Source organism: Geotrypetes seraphini, chromosome 2 (genome assembly GCF_902459505.1).
Source record: "Geotrypetes seraphini chromosome 2, aGeoSer1.1, whole genome shotgun sequence".
Lineage (NCBI taxonomy): Eukaryota > Metazoa > Chordata > Amphibia > Gymnophiona > Dermophiidae > Geotrypetes > Geotrypetes seraphini.
Window position 1 is genome coordinate 138,910,670 of NC_047085.1, and position 19,307 is coordinate 138,929,976.

Genomic DNA, 19,307 nt, shown 5'->3' on the forward strand with positions numbered 1-19,307 from the left:
GTAGAAGAAGATAAAAACAGAAAATGAATCAGATTATTCAATAAATATGAAATATAAAAAAATAAGGTCAAGAGGGCATTACCTTAAAAAAACTTTGTCTCAATCATAACTAAATATAATTATTTAAAAATCCTGACAAATCAATTTCATTATTAATGCCACCTAAAGATATTGTGCCAAACTGGAAAATGAACCTCTATTCAGTCTTCTGCAGAAGGTCATCTATAGAGCCGCCTCCAAGATCTCCTTGATACAGCAATTACACAAAATTTGAAACTCTCAAAGATATTACCAGCTTCTAGGCTATGATCTGCAAGGCCTCTTTTTGGAGGATATTAATATAGAGAATCATCATCAAAAGTATTCAGAATCATATTCTCTTTATATGCGAATACAGAATGTCCTCCATCATCTGAGGCTTTAGCTGAGTTCTGTAAGAACAAAATTAGTAATTTGAGAGCCAATTTTCATCCATTACTTAATGAAAGTTTAATGTTATTCAAGGCTCAACTGGTGAATGGTATAAGGACTGATTTGAACTGGAACCAATTTACTTGTCCAGACTGGCAATTATTTTGCAAGTTATTTGCTAAATACGCTAAACATAATTGTCGTCTGGACAACTATCTTCCAATTCTCCTAAGAAATGTGCTTTTTGCTTTTAAGGCAGATTTATTTAGATGGATTATTTTTATTGACGGAAGGTCTATTTTTGAAGGAAATGGAACAAATAGTAGTTACTACCATATTAAAAAATCTAAAGAATCAATAATAATAAAAGGCTAAGCGCGCATGCGCTTTTCAAAAATCGTGATTCCTGGTGGCGTGAGGTGTGCTTCTGTGCCAGTCCTCACAGCGCCTGCGTGTGACTATGCAGAAGACACCAGCGACTCCTCCCTCCCGCTCCTCTTCAAAGCGGTCTGCTGAGGTTCGCCAGCCGCTGTAGCGAACCTCACAAGCCGCTCTCCACCTCCGTGCAGAAGAAGGAGTCGGGGTTGCCGCTGCCGCTACACTCGCACGTCTTCCTGCAGCCCTGCCCACCGCCATGAAGCAGGAGAACCTGTCCTCGGCACGTCACCGTCTGCCCTCACTCGCCGCTGCCTCTCACTCGCCGCCTGCCCTCTCTCCCTGCCCGTGTCCTCACCGTGTAACCTCCCGTCCTCACTCGACGCTGCCGCCGCCACTGATCCTCTTCTTCAGAGCAGCCTGCGATCAGGGCTGGCTTTAAAGAACCTCGAAGGCCGCTCTCCAACCTCAGTAGCACACTCCCTCTGACGCACGGGATCGCGTCAGAGGGAATGTGTTACCGAGTTGGAGAGCGGCCTGCTAGGTTCGCTAAAGCCGTCCACCACGATCGCAGGCTGCTTTGAAGAGGAGCAGGCCAGAAGATGCCGGGATGGAGGGAGGGTAAGAATGGGGCCAATATAGGGGGGGCAGGGGGAAAGGGAAAGGGGGCTGCTTTGGGGGGGAGGGGTGTGCTTGGGACAGACAGGTGTGCTCAGAGGGGGGGAGGGGGAAAACAGAAGTGGCCATGGAGAGACAGGAAGAGGGAAAGGGGGCTGCTTTGGGGGGGAGGGGTGTGCTTTGGACATACAGCTGTGCTCGGGGGGTAGGGGAAGACAGAAGGGGCCATGGAGAGACAGGGAGAGGGAAAGGGGGCTGCTTTGTGGGGAGGTGTGCTAGGGACAGACAGCTTTGCTCTGGGGGGGGAAGACAGAAGGGGCCATGGAGAGATAGGGAGAGGGAAAGGGGGCTGCTTTGGGGGGAGGTGTGCTGGGGACAGACAGCTTTGCTCTGGGGGGGACGACAGAAGAGGACCATGGAGAGACAGTTAGGGAGAGGGAAAGGGGGCTGCTTTGGGGGGGAGGTGTGTCCTGGGGGCAGACAGCTTTGCTCGGGGGGGGGAGACAGAAGGATACAGACAGTGGCCAAGGAGAAAGAGATAAAGAAACACAGACAGATCTATTCTAGCACCCATTAATGTAACGGGCTTAAAGACTAGTCCATTTCATATGAATCTAATTATAGACCTATAGCTAGTATACTGCTTTTCACAAAAATAATAGAAGGATTGATTAATAAGGATTTAGTAAGGCATCTGGAAAAATTTGACATTCTTCATGACCATCAATCAGGATTTCGCTCGGGACACAATACCGAAACTGTGATAGCCTTGGTGATGGATTATCTTTATGGATTGTTTAGCTTGGGAACTAGTATACTGATCCTCCAATTCAATCTGAGCAGTGCTTTTGATCTGGTAAATCATGAGATCTTGTTGGGCTGCTTGGATTCAGTTGGGGTTTCGGGGAATGTCCGGAAATGGTTTAAGGGATTTTTGCAAAATAGATCTTATCAGGTGTACTGTGCTGGTAAATATTCATCTTCATGGAATAACCCTTGCAAAGTTCCCCAGGATTCTCCCCTATCACCTACTTTATTTAATATTTACCTTGTACTTCTTTGGCAAATCTGTTGCATAGTTTGAAAGTTAAATTCCATATCTATGCTGATGATATTACTATACTTATCCCAATGACAGCAGTTACAGTTGACTTGAAAAATCGGATTGCTTTTCTTTTTCTTCAAATCGAACTTTAGATGATGCAGTTTAAACTTAAGCTTAATCTGGATAAAACAAAGTTTTTTCTGGCTGGTCCCAATGATAAAATTACTGATAAAATTATTCGAAGCAATGATAAAAACTTTCCTTTTGCTGTCTCCATTAAATTTCTGGGTGTAACATTTGATTGACACCTAACATTAGAAGACCATACTGATTTATTGATTAAAAAATTATTTGCAATCCTTTGGAAACTTCGAACAATCAAAAAATACTTTGACTGAACATCATTTAGACCAGGGGTGCCCAAAACGTCGATTGCGATCTACCGGTCGATCGCAAAGGCAATGCCGGTAGATCGCTGAGCCAGTCTTCTCCCTAGTGTCTTTAGCATCTTTTAGCCGGGCACTCTGCCCAGCTAATTTAGGTGAGCGCCCAGCTGTCTTATTCAGATGACACGCTTCCCCCTCAGCGTCCTCCGTTCTTCACTCTGGACCTATCACAGATGAAAGTTAATTACGGCAGCCTGCAGAGCAAACATAACAGGCTGCAGTTGGTCTCTGTAGTACGTTCCCTCTGCCGCGGTCCCGCCCCTGACATTACAGGAGGTGCGGGACTGCGGCAGAGAGAACATGCTCCAGAAGCCAACGGCAGCCTGCTATGTTTGCTTAGCAGGCTGCTGTAATTAACTTTCAGCTGTGGTAGAGGGAAGAATGGAGACGAGGACAGTTTGAACTTTGAAGATAAACTGAGAAAGTAAGTCTGTTCCCTCATCTATCCTCTTGTTGAAACATAGCATTTAGGGAAGTACTCCTTCCAGTAAGGCCCCCAGAGTGCCTGTAGTATCCGTTTGCTGAGCACTTTAAAATGTATTCATTTTAAGTTTGCTACTGTTTTGTCTAGTTTCAGAGGCATAAAGGGGAATTAGCTGAAGTTGCAATCAAGAGGTAAGGCTGTGCCCATAGCGAGGGCCCCGGTGGGATGGGGGTTGCCTTAGGGTTGCTGGGGTGGGGGCGGGGGGGGAGACAAAAGGACCTTAAGGAGGGGAGGAGGAAAGCAGCTTTGAACCAAAAGCCATGAATCAAAAGGGAGGGGGAAGACCACTGACCATTTGGTTGCCACCCTCTGGGCCAACTCAAGGTTGAGATCTGCTGTCCTGTGTTCATTTCTAAGATCCAGGGTTTAAAAATACAGTTGTTAGTTTGGCTCACAAACTGAAGAGAGACTAAATGATTTAAATAAAAGTTCAGGTAAACTTTATTAAACTTAGATGACCCATTGTTTTGGCTCTTTCTTGGAAAACATCCTCAAAGATAAGGTGAAGGTGCAAGGGACAATGTATATCACTTGTTTTGATTCCTGCATGCTTTAAAGTGAAGTTTGGAAGTTTCTAACCTAGAGAGCATCTAGAAATTGATTTTTCTGAAGCATGGATCTATTTTGGTAGCGATTCTGTTGTTTTTACAGTAGCATGTTTCTTAGATTTCATGACTTATTCCTTCTCTCTAAATCTCATCTAAACAGGAGCTGTCCAAGATCACAATGCCAGTAATTTTTAATGAGCCTCTCAGCTTCCTTCAGCGACTCACGGAGTATATGGAACATACTTACCTCATCCACAAAGCCAGCTCATGTTCCAGTACTATGGACAGGATGCAGGTAGTGTGTGCTCTGTTTCATGGGAAAATTCCTGAGAAATACATTAATATCTGGCATCTTCATTTTCCTTTATTCTTCCTGTCTTCAGAAAAAAAAAATAAAAGTGTCTTATTACATAAAGAAAGGGTATAATATGTTTGTTTTACTTAACGTAATCATACAGGAAGTTCAGAGGGGGTGGGACACAGCAGATACATATGATAAATTGTTTCTAAACAAGGGGATATTTATCAGAAGATTGAACCTCTATTTTGATATAATGACTCTAATAGTTATATGACAGAGCACACTTGGAGAGATTTTATTATTATTTTTGAATTTCCACTGTTGTTTTGATCGAATACACATACACTATAAGGTCCAAGGATGTTTCCCGCTTAACTTAACCTTTTGGGTTACTATAGAGCATACAACTCTTGGAACAGGATTTTCCTATGTGTGAGTTGTGAATACTGAGGATCTTCACTCACACGTTATATATTTTTGACTTGTGATTCTTAACTTAACAGAGTGATGTTCCTATATATCATAACTTCCAGTGAGCTCACTTTTGAAAGAATATTTCTTTACATAGGTAATGTATTCCAAAGAGTTGGTCCTGCCACTGAAAAGGAAGATTTCACTGTCTCAACATAATGTACCTCTGCATGTCTTCCTGCATCTAATAACATCTACTTTTCAGATCTCAATGTACTCGTACATCTAGGCTGATAAATACACATAATTTCCTTAAAATATGTGGGCAAGTGACCATATATCCCCTGGTGTATCAATTTCATAATAGCTTGCCTATCTGTTTTGGGGGGACTTTTTTTTTTTTGTTTGTTTGTTTTTTGTTTTTTTTGCCTATGGTCTCATTGCCAGCCTCCTTGATGAAGATCTTAATTCTACAGCAAGAGACTCTTAAGCTTTAAGGGACATAGGGAGCACATAGGTATATATTGTGCCTGTTTTTACAAAAGGAACAGATGCACCTATGAGCATTTTATAAAATAGCTTAACAGGAAGCTCTTGCAAAAGATTACACCTACTCAAATGCAGATATAACACTGCATGTATGTGCCAATCCTGTTCTGCCTGTTTTCTACCCCAGGAGCACCTACAGATGCATTGCACAAAAAGTATCTACTCTGTGAGTTTACATGACTTATATATTCTACCAGAAAGCTGTTCTACATGTAGGGTTTCACTTGTTCTCCCTGTGGCATTATGGCGCTAGTTGGGAATCTGAGTTTTGGCCATTTATACTTCTGTTTTGTAATTTAATTTTAGAAAGTTACATAAGACTGACTTGTTTAAAAAAAATTTCTTGGGAAGTATTGATGGCTGGTTGAAAGGTTTTGCTATATTGATAATGATTTTTTAGCTCACTGTGTTTGTGCATTTTTCTTATCTTTTGTTATCTGCATAGAACTAGAAGTTTTTGCGAATAAAAATAGTGTTATGTTATGTTATCCTCATTCCCTTTCACCAAGGAAACAAAAATAGGAATATGGCATTTGTTTTCCATGCATAGGATTGACATAAATGTTCTCTAATAAAATCCAGAGGCTTAATGGAATGAATGTGAGAAAATTCATCTGAAAATGCATTGCTTGCAGAAGGCTGGCAGGCCATTTGTGTAGTTCTGATGTAATGAGGAGTAAGGATAAATGCATTACTGAGAGCATGTTTCATTTGCCCTTTCACAGTGTGTAGCTGCATTTGCTGTATCTGCGGTGGCATCGCAGTGGGAGCGTACAGGCAAACCCTTCAACCCACTTCTTGGAGAAACGTATGAATTAGTGCGGTAAGGAATGAATGATTGGATGGGTGCTTTTCCACTGCTCAGTTTATAAAAGATATCCTGTAGAAGGTTTTGATTGTAGCAGTAGAATGTGAAGTCTTGATGTGTCCAGAAAACACTAGAAACCTCTACTCTTCCCCGGAGCCCACCATCTTTCTCTTCCTTCCCTCCTCCCTTGGGATTGCAATCTTTGTTCCGTTCCTCCCCCCACCCCCCCCCATCCCTATGTTACCTCCCTCTTGTCCCCCATTACCACCCTGCAGCAGGTCCTGCATCTGTCTGTCTTCTTCCCCCACAACTCCTGTCATCTCTGTCATGTCCCACCCACTGAAAACAGAAAGCTGAATCAGAGGAGGTGGGATCAACAGAGGGAAGAGGCATATGCCATTTGGAGGCAGTATGTCTTCAACGTCCATAAAGGCAAGATTGGTGGGGGAGGAAGAAGTAAAAGATTCTGGGCCATAGGAAGAGGTGAATGGGGGGGATGCCAGACCAAGGACTTGTGAATGCGTGTGTAAAGTGGATACTTATGCATGTGAACTGAAGGTCCTAATAATAATCCAAAATTTATAGTCTGCTGTTACCCAATGTTCCATCTAATCCAATGGTCCATCTAGCCCAGTAGCCCATCTTCATGGTGGCCACTCCCCTTTTACCTTCCTTTTATATTAATTTTACTTCAGTGTATTTTAAATAACTTCTCCCTTCCCAACTTCCTTTTTGTCTTGCGTACAATAATGTGAATTTGCCTAGTATTTTAATATATGATAAAATATTGTTTTTGTTTACCCATTTTAACAGTTTTCTACAATCTTTTTATATTGTACACAGTTTAAACATTTGTTTTTGATAAGACGGTATATCAAAAATAAACAAACTTGAATCCAGGTCACTAGTACCTAGCAAAAACTCAAATAGTAGCACATGTTTTCCATGCTACTGATCCAGGACAAGCAGTGGCTTCCCCAGACTATAGACTTTTTCTCCAGGAAAATATCCAAACCTTTCTTAAAACTAGCTATGTTAATCGCTCGTACCACAAGTTCTGGCAATGCGTTCCAGAGTTTAACTATTCTCTGAGTGAAAAAAAATTTCCTCCTATTGGTTTTAAAAGTATTTCCTTGTAACTTCGAGTGTCCCCACATCTTTGTAATTTTTAACAGACTTAAAAATTGATCCACTTATACCTGTTCTACTCCACTCAGGATTTTATAGACTTCAATCATATCTCCCCTCAGCCATCTCTTTTCCAAGCTTAAAAGCCCTAACTTCTTTAGTCTTTCCTCATACGAGAGGAGTTCCATCCCCTTTATCATCTTGGTCGCTCTTCTTTGAACCTTTTCTGGTTCCGCTATATGTTTTTTGAGATAAGGCGACCAAAATTGAACGCAATACTCAAGGTGAGGGCGCAAGGAGAGGAGCGATAGAGGCATTCTTAGTCTTGTTAACCATCCCTTTTTTAATAATTCCTAGCATCTTGTTTGCTTTATTGGCTACTGTCGCATCTTGTGTAGAAGGTTTCAGGGTATTGTCTACAATGGCATCCAGATCTTTTTCTTGGCCACTGTCCCCCAAGGTGGAACCTAGCATCTGGTAACTATAATTTGTGTTATTCTTTCCAATGTGCATTTGTAGGACTGCACATAACTAGGAAATACAAAAATGTTAAGAACAATGTTCCCTAACTAAAATTACACTTAATTGTGCAATACAAATTTCTGGAAAATACATTATCTATAATAATAAAACGCTAAGCGCGCATGCACACTCGCGCCGTGTGTTCCCTGATCTGTCGGGATGTGGCAGCACGAGTGCGCATGCACGCTAAGACACATGAAAGGCGGAGCGGAGGATGCCAGGAAGAGGACTTCGAGGCGAGGCAGCTGGCGGCGCCTGCAGGCCGCAGCAGCTTCTGGCGGCTGGCAGCGGAGTGCAGACGGTTCGAGCTTGGAGCCACTGGCGATCACCATGGCGGTAACTCCCCCCTCCCGCCCTCTCTCTGTCTGCCGAAAACAAACATCGCTGTCATGTAGGGGGAAAGGGGCACTTCCAGTTGCGGCAGGGAAGGGTGGGGCTTCTCTCTCCTCTCCAAACAACAACAAAAACTACCGATACCCACAGCTGTGACCCCACCCCCCAAGTAAACTCTGAGTGAAGACAAGATGAAGTACCTGAAAAAAAAATATAGAAAAAGACTGGATGCAACAGTGTGTGTGTGTGTTGGGGGGTTCCTGATCCATCGTACAGCTGGTGGCCGACTGAGTGTCCATGATCCTGTCTGCCATGTTCTTCCTGCATCGATGTCAGGAAGTCCTCCCTGCTCCACCTCCCTGGCTTCTTTCATTGATCCTTCATTCAGCCGTATATCAGACTAACCAGACTTTCCCCCTCCTTTACAAAGCCACGCTAGCGTTTTTAGCGTTGGCCGCTGCGGTAACAGCTCCGACGCTCATAGAATTCCTGTGAGCATACGTGCTGTTATCTCTGTGGCCAGCACTAAAAACACTAGCGTGGCTTTGTAAAGGAGGAGTGGGTTTGAGAGGTGGTCGTGCGCAGGGAGGAGGGGCCAGGGAAAGAGACAGAAAGAAAGACAGACATGGGGCCAGGGAAAGAGACAGAGAGAAAGAAAGAAAGAAAGAAATGCCTAAGTCTACACATCTATTCTAGCACCCGTTAATGTAACGGGCTAAAAAACTAGTTTTTTAATATTCTTCCTAAAATGTTTATAATTAAGGGAAATTGCCAAATCTGTGTGTCACACACTTTAGTGTAATTTGGCATGTCTAGAGAAGAATTGGAAGGAGGTGTCAGAGGTAGTGTGCCTGGGCAAAATTGGTTGAAAGGGGTAGAGTGATGAAGTGGAATGGGAGTACTAATGGCAGGTAATATATTCCAGGCAAAGGGGAAAGGTTGTTTTTGGTGGTAGGGTTATATGTTCAGAGGAAAAGAGAGGGACAGCTGCAAGAACAGAGATCCAAATTACAAAAAGAGGAAGGGCCACAAATAAAAGGATGAGAGCAGGAGTCCAAAATAAAACCACTTTATTAAAAAAGATGAGGCAGTGAAATCCAGATTGAAAGGATATGCTAGGGATCCAAAAGTCTCTAACTAGCCCAACGCTGTATAAAAGGGGTCAACTCAGTATAAGTGATACAAAAAGACCTGCTCTTGTATCTCTAATTTTGCACTCTGGGCTTTACTCGTAAAAATTACTTAATAGGAAATAGCTGTTCATTATTTCCACCGGGAGGTTTTATCAGTCTATGGGAACCTCTTAGCATTGATTAGAGAGTTCACCAGGGTCTATCTACTATTCAAGAGCCCCTTAAAGCACTCTGTAGGGTTTGCCTGCAAGCATCATTACCTTCCCGTTTTAAAATTTTTAATTACCTCAAGTTCAGAGTGCAAAAATATAAAAAGAGATTAATAAAGTGTGTTGGTGCAAAATCACACAAATCATTCGAGCCCACTTTGTTTCATAATAAGAGAACGTTTCCTCAAGTTCCTTCTTAAATAATTTAAAGGGAAACTTATCTCATGATGTCCGCCGATGCTGAATTACTTCCTCGAAGGGGGTGCCTTCGCTGAATGCCCTACAAAGTACTCCATTTTGTTTCCTTCCTCAGGAGCAATGTCAGGGGCACAACCTGCTGTATTGTTGAAGATTGGTGCGGCATAAAATTGCCAAGGTCCAATGCTCTTTTAGTGACGTCCGCGCACCTTTAAGCCAATGAGATGCTAGCCAGGTGCTCCTGTTTATATACCCCCAGCTGCCCCACTCCGTGTTCTCATTCATACCATGAAGGATACAAGATGACAACGTGTAAATCCACAATTATTAACCAATGAAATACTGACGGGGCGTAACTTTGCAAAGTATATTAATATCTGAACGCCCCAGCTGCCAACCACTCCATGTTCTCAGAAAATGGGACAGGAGCACAGAGACAAGGCAGACGCACACGAAACAGGGGATGCAACAGAGGCAGAGAACGGAACCAATTGTGAGAAATACCAACACAAAACCTAATACAAACACCTTGGCGACCAAAGATGCAGCAAGGTCCATGACCTGATTTTGGCAGATTGGCAGATATCCAGGGAACATGTTGGGTATATAATCCACGAGCAGCCGCGTATGCAGAAGCTGTCAGCCAACTGGGTGCCCAAATGCTTATGAGAATCGATGTCGAGTGGACACCTCTAAATTGACTTTGCAATATTTTCTGCAAGCTGGTGCCAACTTTTTGGCATGACTAGTTACTGTTGATAAAACATAGTTGCACCACCTGAGACAAAACAGTCCATGCAATGGCAGCACTCAAGGTTCTCCAAGGAAATTCAAGACCCAAAAGATAGCAGGAAAGGTCATGGCCACAGTGTTTTGTCATCAGGAAGGTGTTGTAATGAATGACTATCTTCCAAGGGGGTCAAACAGTTAATACAGAATACTACTGTAACGTGCCATGCCGATTAAAGGAGGCATTAAAAGAAAAAAGGAGAGGGAAGTTGCAGAAAGGAGGCCTTTTTGAAAGACAATGCACCTGCTCACAAAGCTTGCAAAATAATGGATGTTTTGACACAGTTGGGGTTTCAGTGCATAGACATCCACCCAATACAATATTTAATGGATTTCAAAATTATCATGATAAGCAGATTTTTTATTATTTTTATGGAATAATGTTTACAGTTGCTTATCTATTTTAGTATAAATAATCTGTATTGTGCATATTTTACTTTGAATAAGTTAGGGTTGTATTTTGATGGTCAATATCTTTTATTGAATTTGTGTTATTTTCTTTTATAAGACATTGTTATTTGAATCTGTATTTTAATTACTTGTTGTAATTACTATTGTGTAAACCGCCAAGAACTGATGGTTTCGCGGTATATAAAAATAAACTATTATTATTATTATTACTCCTCACTAGATCATGCTCCATCTATTTCTGTTTCCAAACCTTAAAAAGAATTTTAAAGGGTGACAATTTTTGAATGATTTGGAGGTGATTGCAACAGCGGAGCAGTATTTCAGTGACCAGACATCAGAGTATTTTTTGGAAGGGTTACAGAAACATCAGATATAATGTGCTAAGTAGAGAATAACACGGGGACAAATTTGTCCCCATGGGATCTATCTCCAACCTTGTCCCCCACCAAGTTCTGTCCCTGTCACTGCCCCATCCCTGCATGCTCTCTCCTCATCTGTTCTTCAGGATAAATATGTGGAAAAAAAATTTGTAAGTTTTATGGTTCCATGTCATTCCCTTCTTGGTTAGGCTGAGAACTTTTCAGCACCCCCTTCATACTTGCTTCACTTTGCAGTACCATAGATAATGTTGGGGGGGGGGGTTCTTTTTCTTTGAAGGTGGAGAAGATATGTATAAGTGAGATGGTGCTTGAAGGGATTTTGTATGTGTATGTGTACACACAGAATGAGTGTTTAGGAACAGCATATTTGTATATTTTGAGTGCATTATGGGATATATATTTTGAGTTCACTGTGGTAGATGTGAGCATGTGTATGTCTACCTGTGTTTGATGTTTTTATTCCATGTGTAGAGGAGAGTATAAAGTATATGTTTAGAAGGCTGTTCATGTGGATGGTGGGGAATGTGTGGCAGGGGGCTCAGAAGTGAGTTCTGGAAGAACAGTATAGAAAATTGAATAAATACATAAATTTACGGACTGCAGAAGTTTGGGTGTATAAATTTTTGTTCCTAACTTTCTAGTCGGAAAAAGTACATATGTGCAGATGAAGAGTACATTAAGGCATTACTGTAACTACAGTACTGTAAGGGATTCCTAAAAAGGGTACTGGTTTTACCAGGTTTGGTTACCGAAATATCAGTCTAAATACAGAAGTATTATTCTGGTTCTGGCTATGTAACTCATTTAAAAAGTAAGGGATCTCTCTCTTTGCCCCTTATCTTTCTTCTTAAAGATGATAGTGCTTATTAACATGTTGTTTGCAAGCTTAGGAATAATCATTAGCATTAATGTGGACTTAGTTTTAAGTAGTCTTTGCTCAATCTAAAAAAAAAAATCGACAAGTTTTCATTTTTAAATGCAGGGAGTGAAATCTTACACACGTTCTTTTCTTTTTGTCAAAGTGATGATCTTGGATTTAGGTTAATCTCGGAACAAGTTAGCCATCATCCACCAGTCAGTGCATTTTATGCTGAAGGACTGAGCAATGATTTCATATTTCATGGGTCCATTTATCCTAAACTCAAATTTTGGGGCAAGAGTGTGGAAGCGGAGCCTAAAGGAATTATAACGTTGGAACTTTTAAAGTAAGTAGGTTATTAGTTTGTTAGTGTGGTACCCGGTTTTGTGTATTCCTACAAAAATTAAGGGCTCCTTTTACGAAGCCGCGTTAGTAGCTTTAGCGTGTGCGACTTTTAATCACGCACTAACCCCCGCGCTGGCTGAAAAACTACCGCCTGCTCAAGAGGAGGTGGTAGCGGCTAGCGCGGCCGGCGGTTTTAGCGGTCGCTATTACGCACATTAAACCACTAGTGCGGCTTTGTAAAAGGAGCCCTAAGTCTGCAAATGCTTGTTATACTTTAAGGACAGTGTACTACATATAGGTTAGCTATAGTAGATGATACATCACTGTCAAGTGCCTAAAAACTAAAATTTAATTTTAAAGTGCATGTCCTTCTTTATCAATCACCACATTGTGTAGAGTGGCGTACATCAATGGTAGTATAAAATTAGAAGGCTTCTGGAGTCTTGGCACCAAAAGCAACCACCAAGTAGGTCTTATAGCTAGATAACTGTCTCCAAAACACTATAATTTTCAGACATTGCCAGAACATATGTCCTAGCATTGCATTAGAAATTAAACACTTGAGACAATAATTGTCTTGGTTTAGTGTGGCTTTACACTTCTCCCTCCGGATTCACGCGGGATAGGGGCAGAGCCGGACCGCGAATGACGAAAAATCGCGAATATCCGGCTCTGACCCATCCCCGCCTCCCTCCCCCCTTCTCGGCCTTACCTGGTGGTCTAGCGGGCTTTCGGGGCAGGAGCGATCTTCCTACGCTCCTGCCCCGTGCAGATCGCCATTAGGAAATGGCTGCTATGAGTTCCCGTAGTCTCTCGAGACTATGACGGGAACTCCCTACAGCTATTTCCTAATGGCGATCTGCACGGGGCAGGAGCGTAGGAAGATCGCTCCTGCCCCGAAAGCCTGCTAGACCACCAGGTAAGGCCGGGATGCCGGAAGGAAGACTTAACGATGTTGGTTTTTTTTCCCCTCCCCAAAAAATCGCGAATATGTGAAATCGCGATTGCCGAAACCGCAAATGGGGAGGGGGAAGTGTATATACCTTTAAAAGAGAGAGAGAGTTTCATGAAGAATTGTATTGCATTTCAGTAGAGTGTCAATATAATGCTTTATTTATAGACTAGTGTTTAAGCCCGTTACATTAACGGGTGCTAGTAAAGCCTCCTTCCCTCACATGTCCCCTATTTTCCACTTCCCTGTGCAGTAGCAGCAGCATTTCCCTCCCCCCAACCTACTTCTCTGTGCAGTAGCACCTCTTCCGTGCTCCCCCTGTCCCTCTTCCCTGCTCCCCCTGTCCAGCAGTACCTCTTCCGTACTCCCCTGCCCCTCTTCCCTGCTCCCCCTGTCCAGCAGCATCTCTTCCCTGCTCCCCTGGCCAGCAGCACCTCTTCCCTGCTCCCCCTCACTGCCTTCCAGACTTTGTCCTACCCCCACCCTCTGAAGCCATCCCCCTGTGCAGTAGAACTCTCTCTTCCCCCCCTCCACCAGCAGCAGCAGCACCTCTTCCCTCTCCCTGGTCCCTCTTTCCTGCTCCCCCTATCCAGAAGCACCTCTTTCCTGCTCCCCTGTCCATCTTCCTTTCTCCCTCGGTCCAGCAGCACATCTTCCCTGCTCCCCTGGTCCAGAAACACCTCTTCCCTGCTCCCCGGTCCCTCTTTCCTGCTCCTCCTATCCAGCAGAACCTCTTTCCTGCTCCCCTGGTCCCTCTTCCCTGCTCCCCGGGTCCAGCAGCACCTCTTCCCTGCTCCCCTCACTGCCTTCCATACTTTGTCCCTCCCGCACCCTCTGAAGCCAACCTGCCTTCCAGCCATCCCCCTGTGCAGTAGAACTCTCTCCCCCCCACCACTATCGCCGCCATGCAGCCGACCCCACTGACCCTCTGACCGCGAGATGACCGTCAAGCCTACTGGCTCAAGCAGTGGCCGCATCACACTAAAGACGCTGCTTTGCGGCCTTCCCATGCTCTGATTTCCTCTGCTGGCATCTCTGATGATGTCATCAGAGACGCGGCAGAGGAAATCAGAGCATGGGAAGGCCGCAAAGCAACGTCTTTAGTGTGATGCGGCCGCTATTGGAGCCGGGAGGTTTGTGCATCTCGCGGTGGGAGGGTCAATGGGGTTTTGTGTGCGCCGGGAAAGGGTGCACAGGGGGGGAGGGGGCGACGACAGTGGCGAACTTACAGTGAGGGAGGGAGTGAGGGAGTAGAAGCGTGCACGGAAAATGGAACACGCAGGTAAGAGTGCGCATGCGTGCTTAGGGTTTTATTATATTAGATGCAGTTACAGAATTACTTCTTCAAAGTTGTTTTCTTCACATTTTTAAAAAAATATTCTTTATTCATTTTTAAAACTTACAATAAGTACAACATATAAAATCAATTTATACTTAAATACATCACTTAATATCCTATTAAAATCTAATTCAGATCCCATATCTCTCCCCCCCAATCAATAACTTTCATCAAACATAAGAAGATATATAATAACCCCCCTCCACATTATTTGCACTCATAAGAAAACCAAAATACCCTCCCACCCTTCTCCCCCCACCTTGGATGTGCATATTTAAGGAAAAAATGATATGATATTCATTACAGTATTTTGTTAATGGCTCCCAAATATCTTGAAATTTCTTAAAATTCCCCTGCTGCTAGTTCTGAATCTTTTTTTAAGTTAAAAAAATTCCTAAAATAAATTGATCTTAAGTCAAGACTTACATTAAAAAAAGCAACTAGCATTGCTCATTAAGTTGATAAGGGGATAGTTAAATAAGAAGCAAGTTTTTTTAGTTTTGATTGTGCCTCAAAGTTTAGTCTTTACTTTTCCTTCTCCAACTCCTTTTTTGTCCTAACTCTGTCTCTTAAGATTTATGAACACCTAGTTAACTTTTTAAAGGGATAACATTTGAGTGATCACAGCAAATAAGGCACAACCTTTTTTTTACGGCTATGCCTAACCGAAAATACTGTTCACAACTACTTCAAAATACATCATTTTGGGTAGGAAATGACTTGCATATTAAATGAGATTGCTACATGCCCAGTGGGACACTTTTATTTGCCAAAATATTTTTTCCATGATAGTTGATAAGTTAGAAGTGAAGAATCACTTGCTATTCCTAGCAAAACATGAAAAGGGTCTCCTTCACCCCTGCAATCGTACAGCAGAGAGATACCTACCACACACATTCCTGAAGGTCTAATACTCTTTTTAAATTTTATTGCAGGCACAATGAAGCCTACACGTGGACAAATCCTACCTGCTGTGTCCATAACATAATAGTTGGTAAACTCTGGATTGAGCAGTATGGCAGTGTAGAAATAACTAATCACAAGTGAGTGATCATATTTAGCTGTAATATTTTATGCAATGTTAGTTAATGAGTTAAGGTAACTTTACAGCTAAATATTTTTTTTCAGAACTGGAGAGAAGTGTGTCTTGAGCTTTAAGCCATGCGGCCTTTTTGGAAAAGAATTGCACAAAGTTGAGGGCTACATTCAAGACAAAAGGTAACAAGCCATTGGAGCAGTAAGATCATTCTTAAGATACTTGTTAATGCTGTGCTCTTTTTCGACGTTCAGTAATATGCTTGACAAGCAGCCTCATTTATGAGACCAGCTATCAACTAAAAGTATCACTGAACAGTCAAGAGTCGCAAAAGGTTCAAAATGATTGATTTCACAGTTAACACATGCTGCATGACTAGTTTGGCCTCATTCCGATTAGACATTTGTAATTCCTTACATGGTCTTTGGGTAAATTATAGGGAAGCACAAGATGTCCAAAAATGAGTTGGCAGTTGAGTTTTTAATAAGAAGTTGCTACTTAACGTTGAATGATACTTAAGAAATCTTTAACCATACACAGTGGCAATAGCTTCCTTTCAGTATTTCTGTAAGAGAACATTATACATAAGTTTCAAGTTTGTTAAAATTTAATACACCGTCTTATCAGAATTCAAGGCGGTGGTACATAGTCAATAATTTAAAAGGGGGAGCCACTAAACAACATAAAAATAAAACATAAGACAAAAACTCACTGACATTTATAACAGACTCGTACAAAAGGGACCGGGGAGGAACTACAGTTTTTGAAAAGAAAGGAACAAAAAGGGCGGGGGGGATCAAAAAGAAAGCTTAGCCTAAAAGCTGAACTACAGTAAAATTTTAAAAAGTAAAACAAAATCCTTAAAAGGACGATTATACATCAAATGCATCTTTTGAAGAGAAAAGATTTTAAACTGCTTTTAAATCTGTCAAGAACTGTGATTTCTCTTAAGCGGTTTGGAGCAACATTCCAAAGCATGGGGACTGTGACAGAAAAGATGCTAGTTCTCATAGTATTAATGTATCTAAAAGAAGGGATAGCAAATAAATTTTGATTGGCAGATCTAAGGGAACGTTGGGAAGAATGAGGAATCAAGAGCTGGTTTATAAATTCTGATTAACCAGCGGTCTTAGTTTTAAAGGTCAACAACATGATCTTATAGATAATTCGGTTTTCGATAGGCAGCCAGTGGCCTTTGATCAGAAGAGGGGGTGACGTGGTCATATTTGCGAGCATTAAAAATGATTTTTATTGCAGTGTTTTGTACGATTGAAGCCATCTTATTTCTTTTTTGGCAATGCTTTTATAAAGAGCATTACTCTAATCTAGACATGAGATAACCAATGAATGTACAGTGAAGGTTGATCTAGTAGTATGAGCGAGGGAACGTATCATATGTAGTCGGTAAAAGCATTTCCGAACATAAGCATCATTCATATTAAAAATTTGTAGTTGCAACCAGCAAGAGCTGCTAAACTAAATGCAGTATACACATCTTCTGACAAAAAGAAGAAAAAGACCTCTGTGTCTAAAATCTGAGATTGAATCTACCTTACATGGGTTCACTCATTGATCAAAAAACTTCCTTACATTATACAGTTTTCAAAATTCACATTTTTAATTTTCTGTTTAATATACGTATTTCAAAAAATGTATACTTCAATATTGGACGATCCCTGATCCTCCAAGATTTTGGCATTGGCGGAATCAATTACATCAGTTGGCCATTTGGGAAGCTAGAGATGCTAGAATTAAAAGAAAGCGAAAGATGTTATTTATACAAATCTGGGATTCATATTTGCAAGATTTACATCCTAAGGGCCTTAGTGCCATTTTAAGTTGGATCTCTTAATTGGGGTTTATATTTAGTTAAATGAAGAGAGTATCACTGGGTAGAAGGTACTATTGGGTGGGGAAGGGTGGGTGTGAAGAGGGACGGGGTGGGTTCAAACACAAATAGCTAAAATGGGAGTTTATTGAAATTAGAATTAGTCTTTTATTATGTATATTATAAAATTGATGTGCTTTGATGCTGTATTTGTTGTATTTGATGATGTTTGCATCAATAAAACTGTTTGAATCTAAACCTACTGGTATCTTTACTGATATTTTAGGCAGGGAACTTATCTTGCCAAGGGCTCAATATAGTTACCGGTACTTGTTTTGCTATTTCAAGCTTCTTCAGGGGTGAGTGCCCATCATGCTCTGCCCACTAAATGCTACAGTCATTTATCCCACCTTGTGGCTCCTGTTGTCTCTCTCTCTCTCCTTGCACATGCATGGAGAATGCCAGCCCAAGTCCCAAAATTAGCTTCCCTCCTCTTCCTTTATTTTTCTTTTTGCTTAATGTGCTATGTATTTTTTTGCTGGGTGTTTTGTTTTTGTTAACTTTTCCCTGTCCTCTCTCTTCAACTTTAACCTCAAAAATAAATGCAGTTCACATTTGCCCTTGGAAAGCTAGTTCATCAGTTAAACTTTTTTTTTAATCTATAGCATGATTATAATTTTTGGCTGTATAGTGATCTGTATATTGATATATATACAGTATATATATATATATTTGCAATTTGCTGTGATCTTCAAAGCTAGGCGGTATAGTAAATCTCCTTAATAAACAGCAATCCCTCATTTAAGAGACTTACTATATACTGCTTACCTTTGAAGATCATGGTTGTTTATAAAAAATACAAAGGACAGATCCCTACATAGAAATACCGAACCTTTGTCATATACAAAACACAGACTTTCACCAAACATGGAATAAAGAGATCTTAATTTAGAAATATGAAGGCAAAAATTGAAATAGGAGCTTAAAGAAGTCATACTCAGCATATACTCAACACTAAAGAAATAAAAACAGAAAAACATTTCCTCTTCTACTTTACATAATACAAAAGACATCCACAATATACATTTTCCATACTAACTTATTCCAGTAAATAAATTCAAAATAACTCTCTTTAATTTTCTGGACATTTTTTTTCAAACCCCTCCCTCCCTTCTCCTTCTCCTGGTCCAATATCTCTCCCTCTCTTTCTTCCCTCCGCCACCCCTGGGTTCAATATCTCTTCTCTCCTTTCTCCCCAAGTCCATTATCTCTTTTTTCCCTCCACCCCTGGATTCAACAGCTCTCCTCCTTTCTTCCTGTTGGCATTGTAGAATATCTTGTCCCACCTCCAATGCATGGTCTGGCATCTTTCTCTCCCTGCTCTACTTCCTCCCCCCATCCCTTCCCCCTGTTCATTCTCTGGCATCTTTCCATGTGCCCTCCTGTCCCTCTGCCTGTGTGCAGTTTGATGTTCCCTCCTCTCAATTCTACCTATCCCCATCTATCTTAAAACTTCCAACTTTTCTTCACATTTTCTAGAGGTCTTTAGCAATGGTGATATACGCTGCTTGTGGCCTGCTCTAGAGCTTTCCCTCTGAGCCATTCTTCCCATGTGGTAACTGGAAATTATGTCATAGGGGGCAGGACAAGCCAGAGGAAAGGCTCTGGAACAGACTACAGGCAGCATATGGTAATTGCTGCAGCCACATGTGAGCACTACCAGATGGACACAGTTCTGTACATTGTACATGCAAGAGATGGTTCCTGCTTTGAAGAGCTTACAATCTTCTTCAATAGTCCAAAGATCTGCTCCTAACAGTGGGGTAGTAGAGCAAGGTGCATGGTTGTA

The 19,307-nt window shown here is 41.7% G+C and overlaps 1 protein-coding gene across 12 annotated transcripts in view; it reads left to right on the forward strand.

The window, feature by feature from the left end:
- The window catches only part of OSBPL1A (oxysterol binding protein like 1A), a 319,072-nt gene that overhangs the window by 252,725 nt on the left and 47,040 nt on the right, over nucleotides 1-19,307 (forward strand). For all 12 annotated transcript variants that reach the window (XM_033933855.1, XM_033933854.1, XM_033933860.1 and 9 more), the window contains 5 exons: nucleotides 4,088-4,222; nucleotides 5,914-6,011; nucleotides 12,122-12,304; nucleotides 15,530-15,637; nucleotides 15,723-15,812. In XM_033933855.1, coding sequence (XP_033789746.1) covers nucleotides 4,088-4,222; nucleotides 5,914-6,011; nucleotides 12,122-12,304; nucleotides 15,530-15,637; nucleotides 15,723-15,812 — 614 coding nt within the window. The remainder of the gene's footprint in view (nucleotides 1-4,087; nucleotides 4,223-5,913; nucleotides 6,012-12,121; nucleotides 12,305-15,529; nucleotides 15,638-15,722; nucleotides 15,813-19,307) is intronic.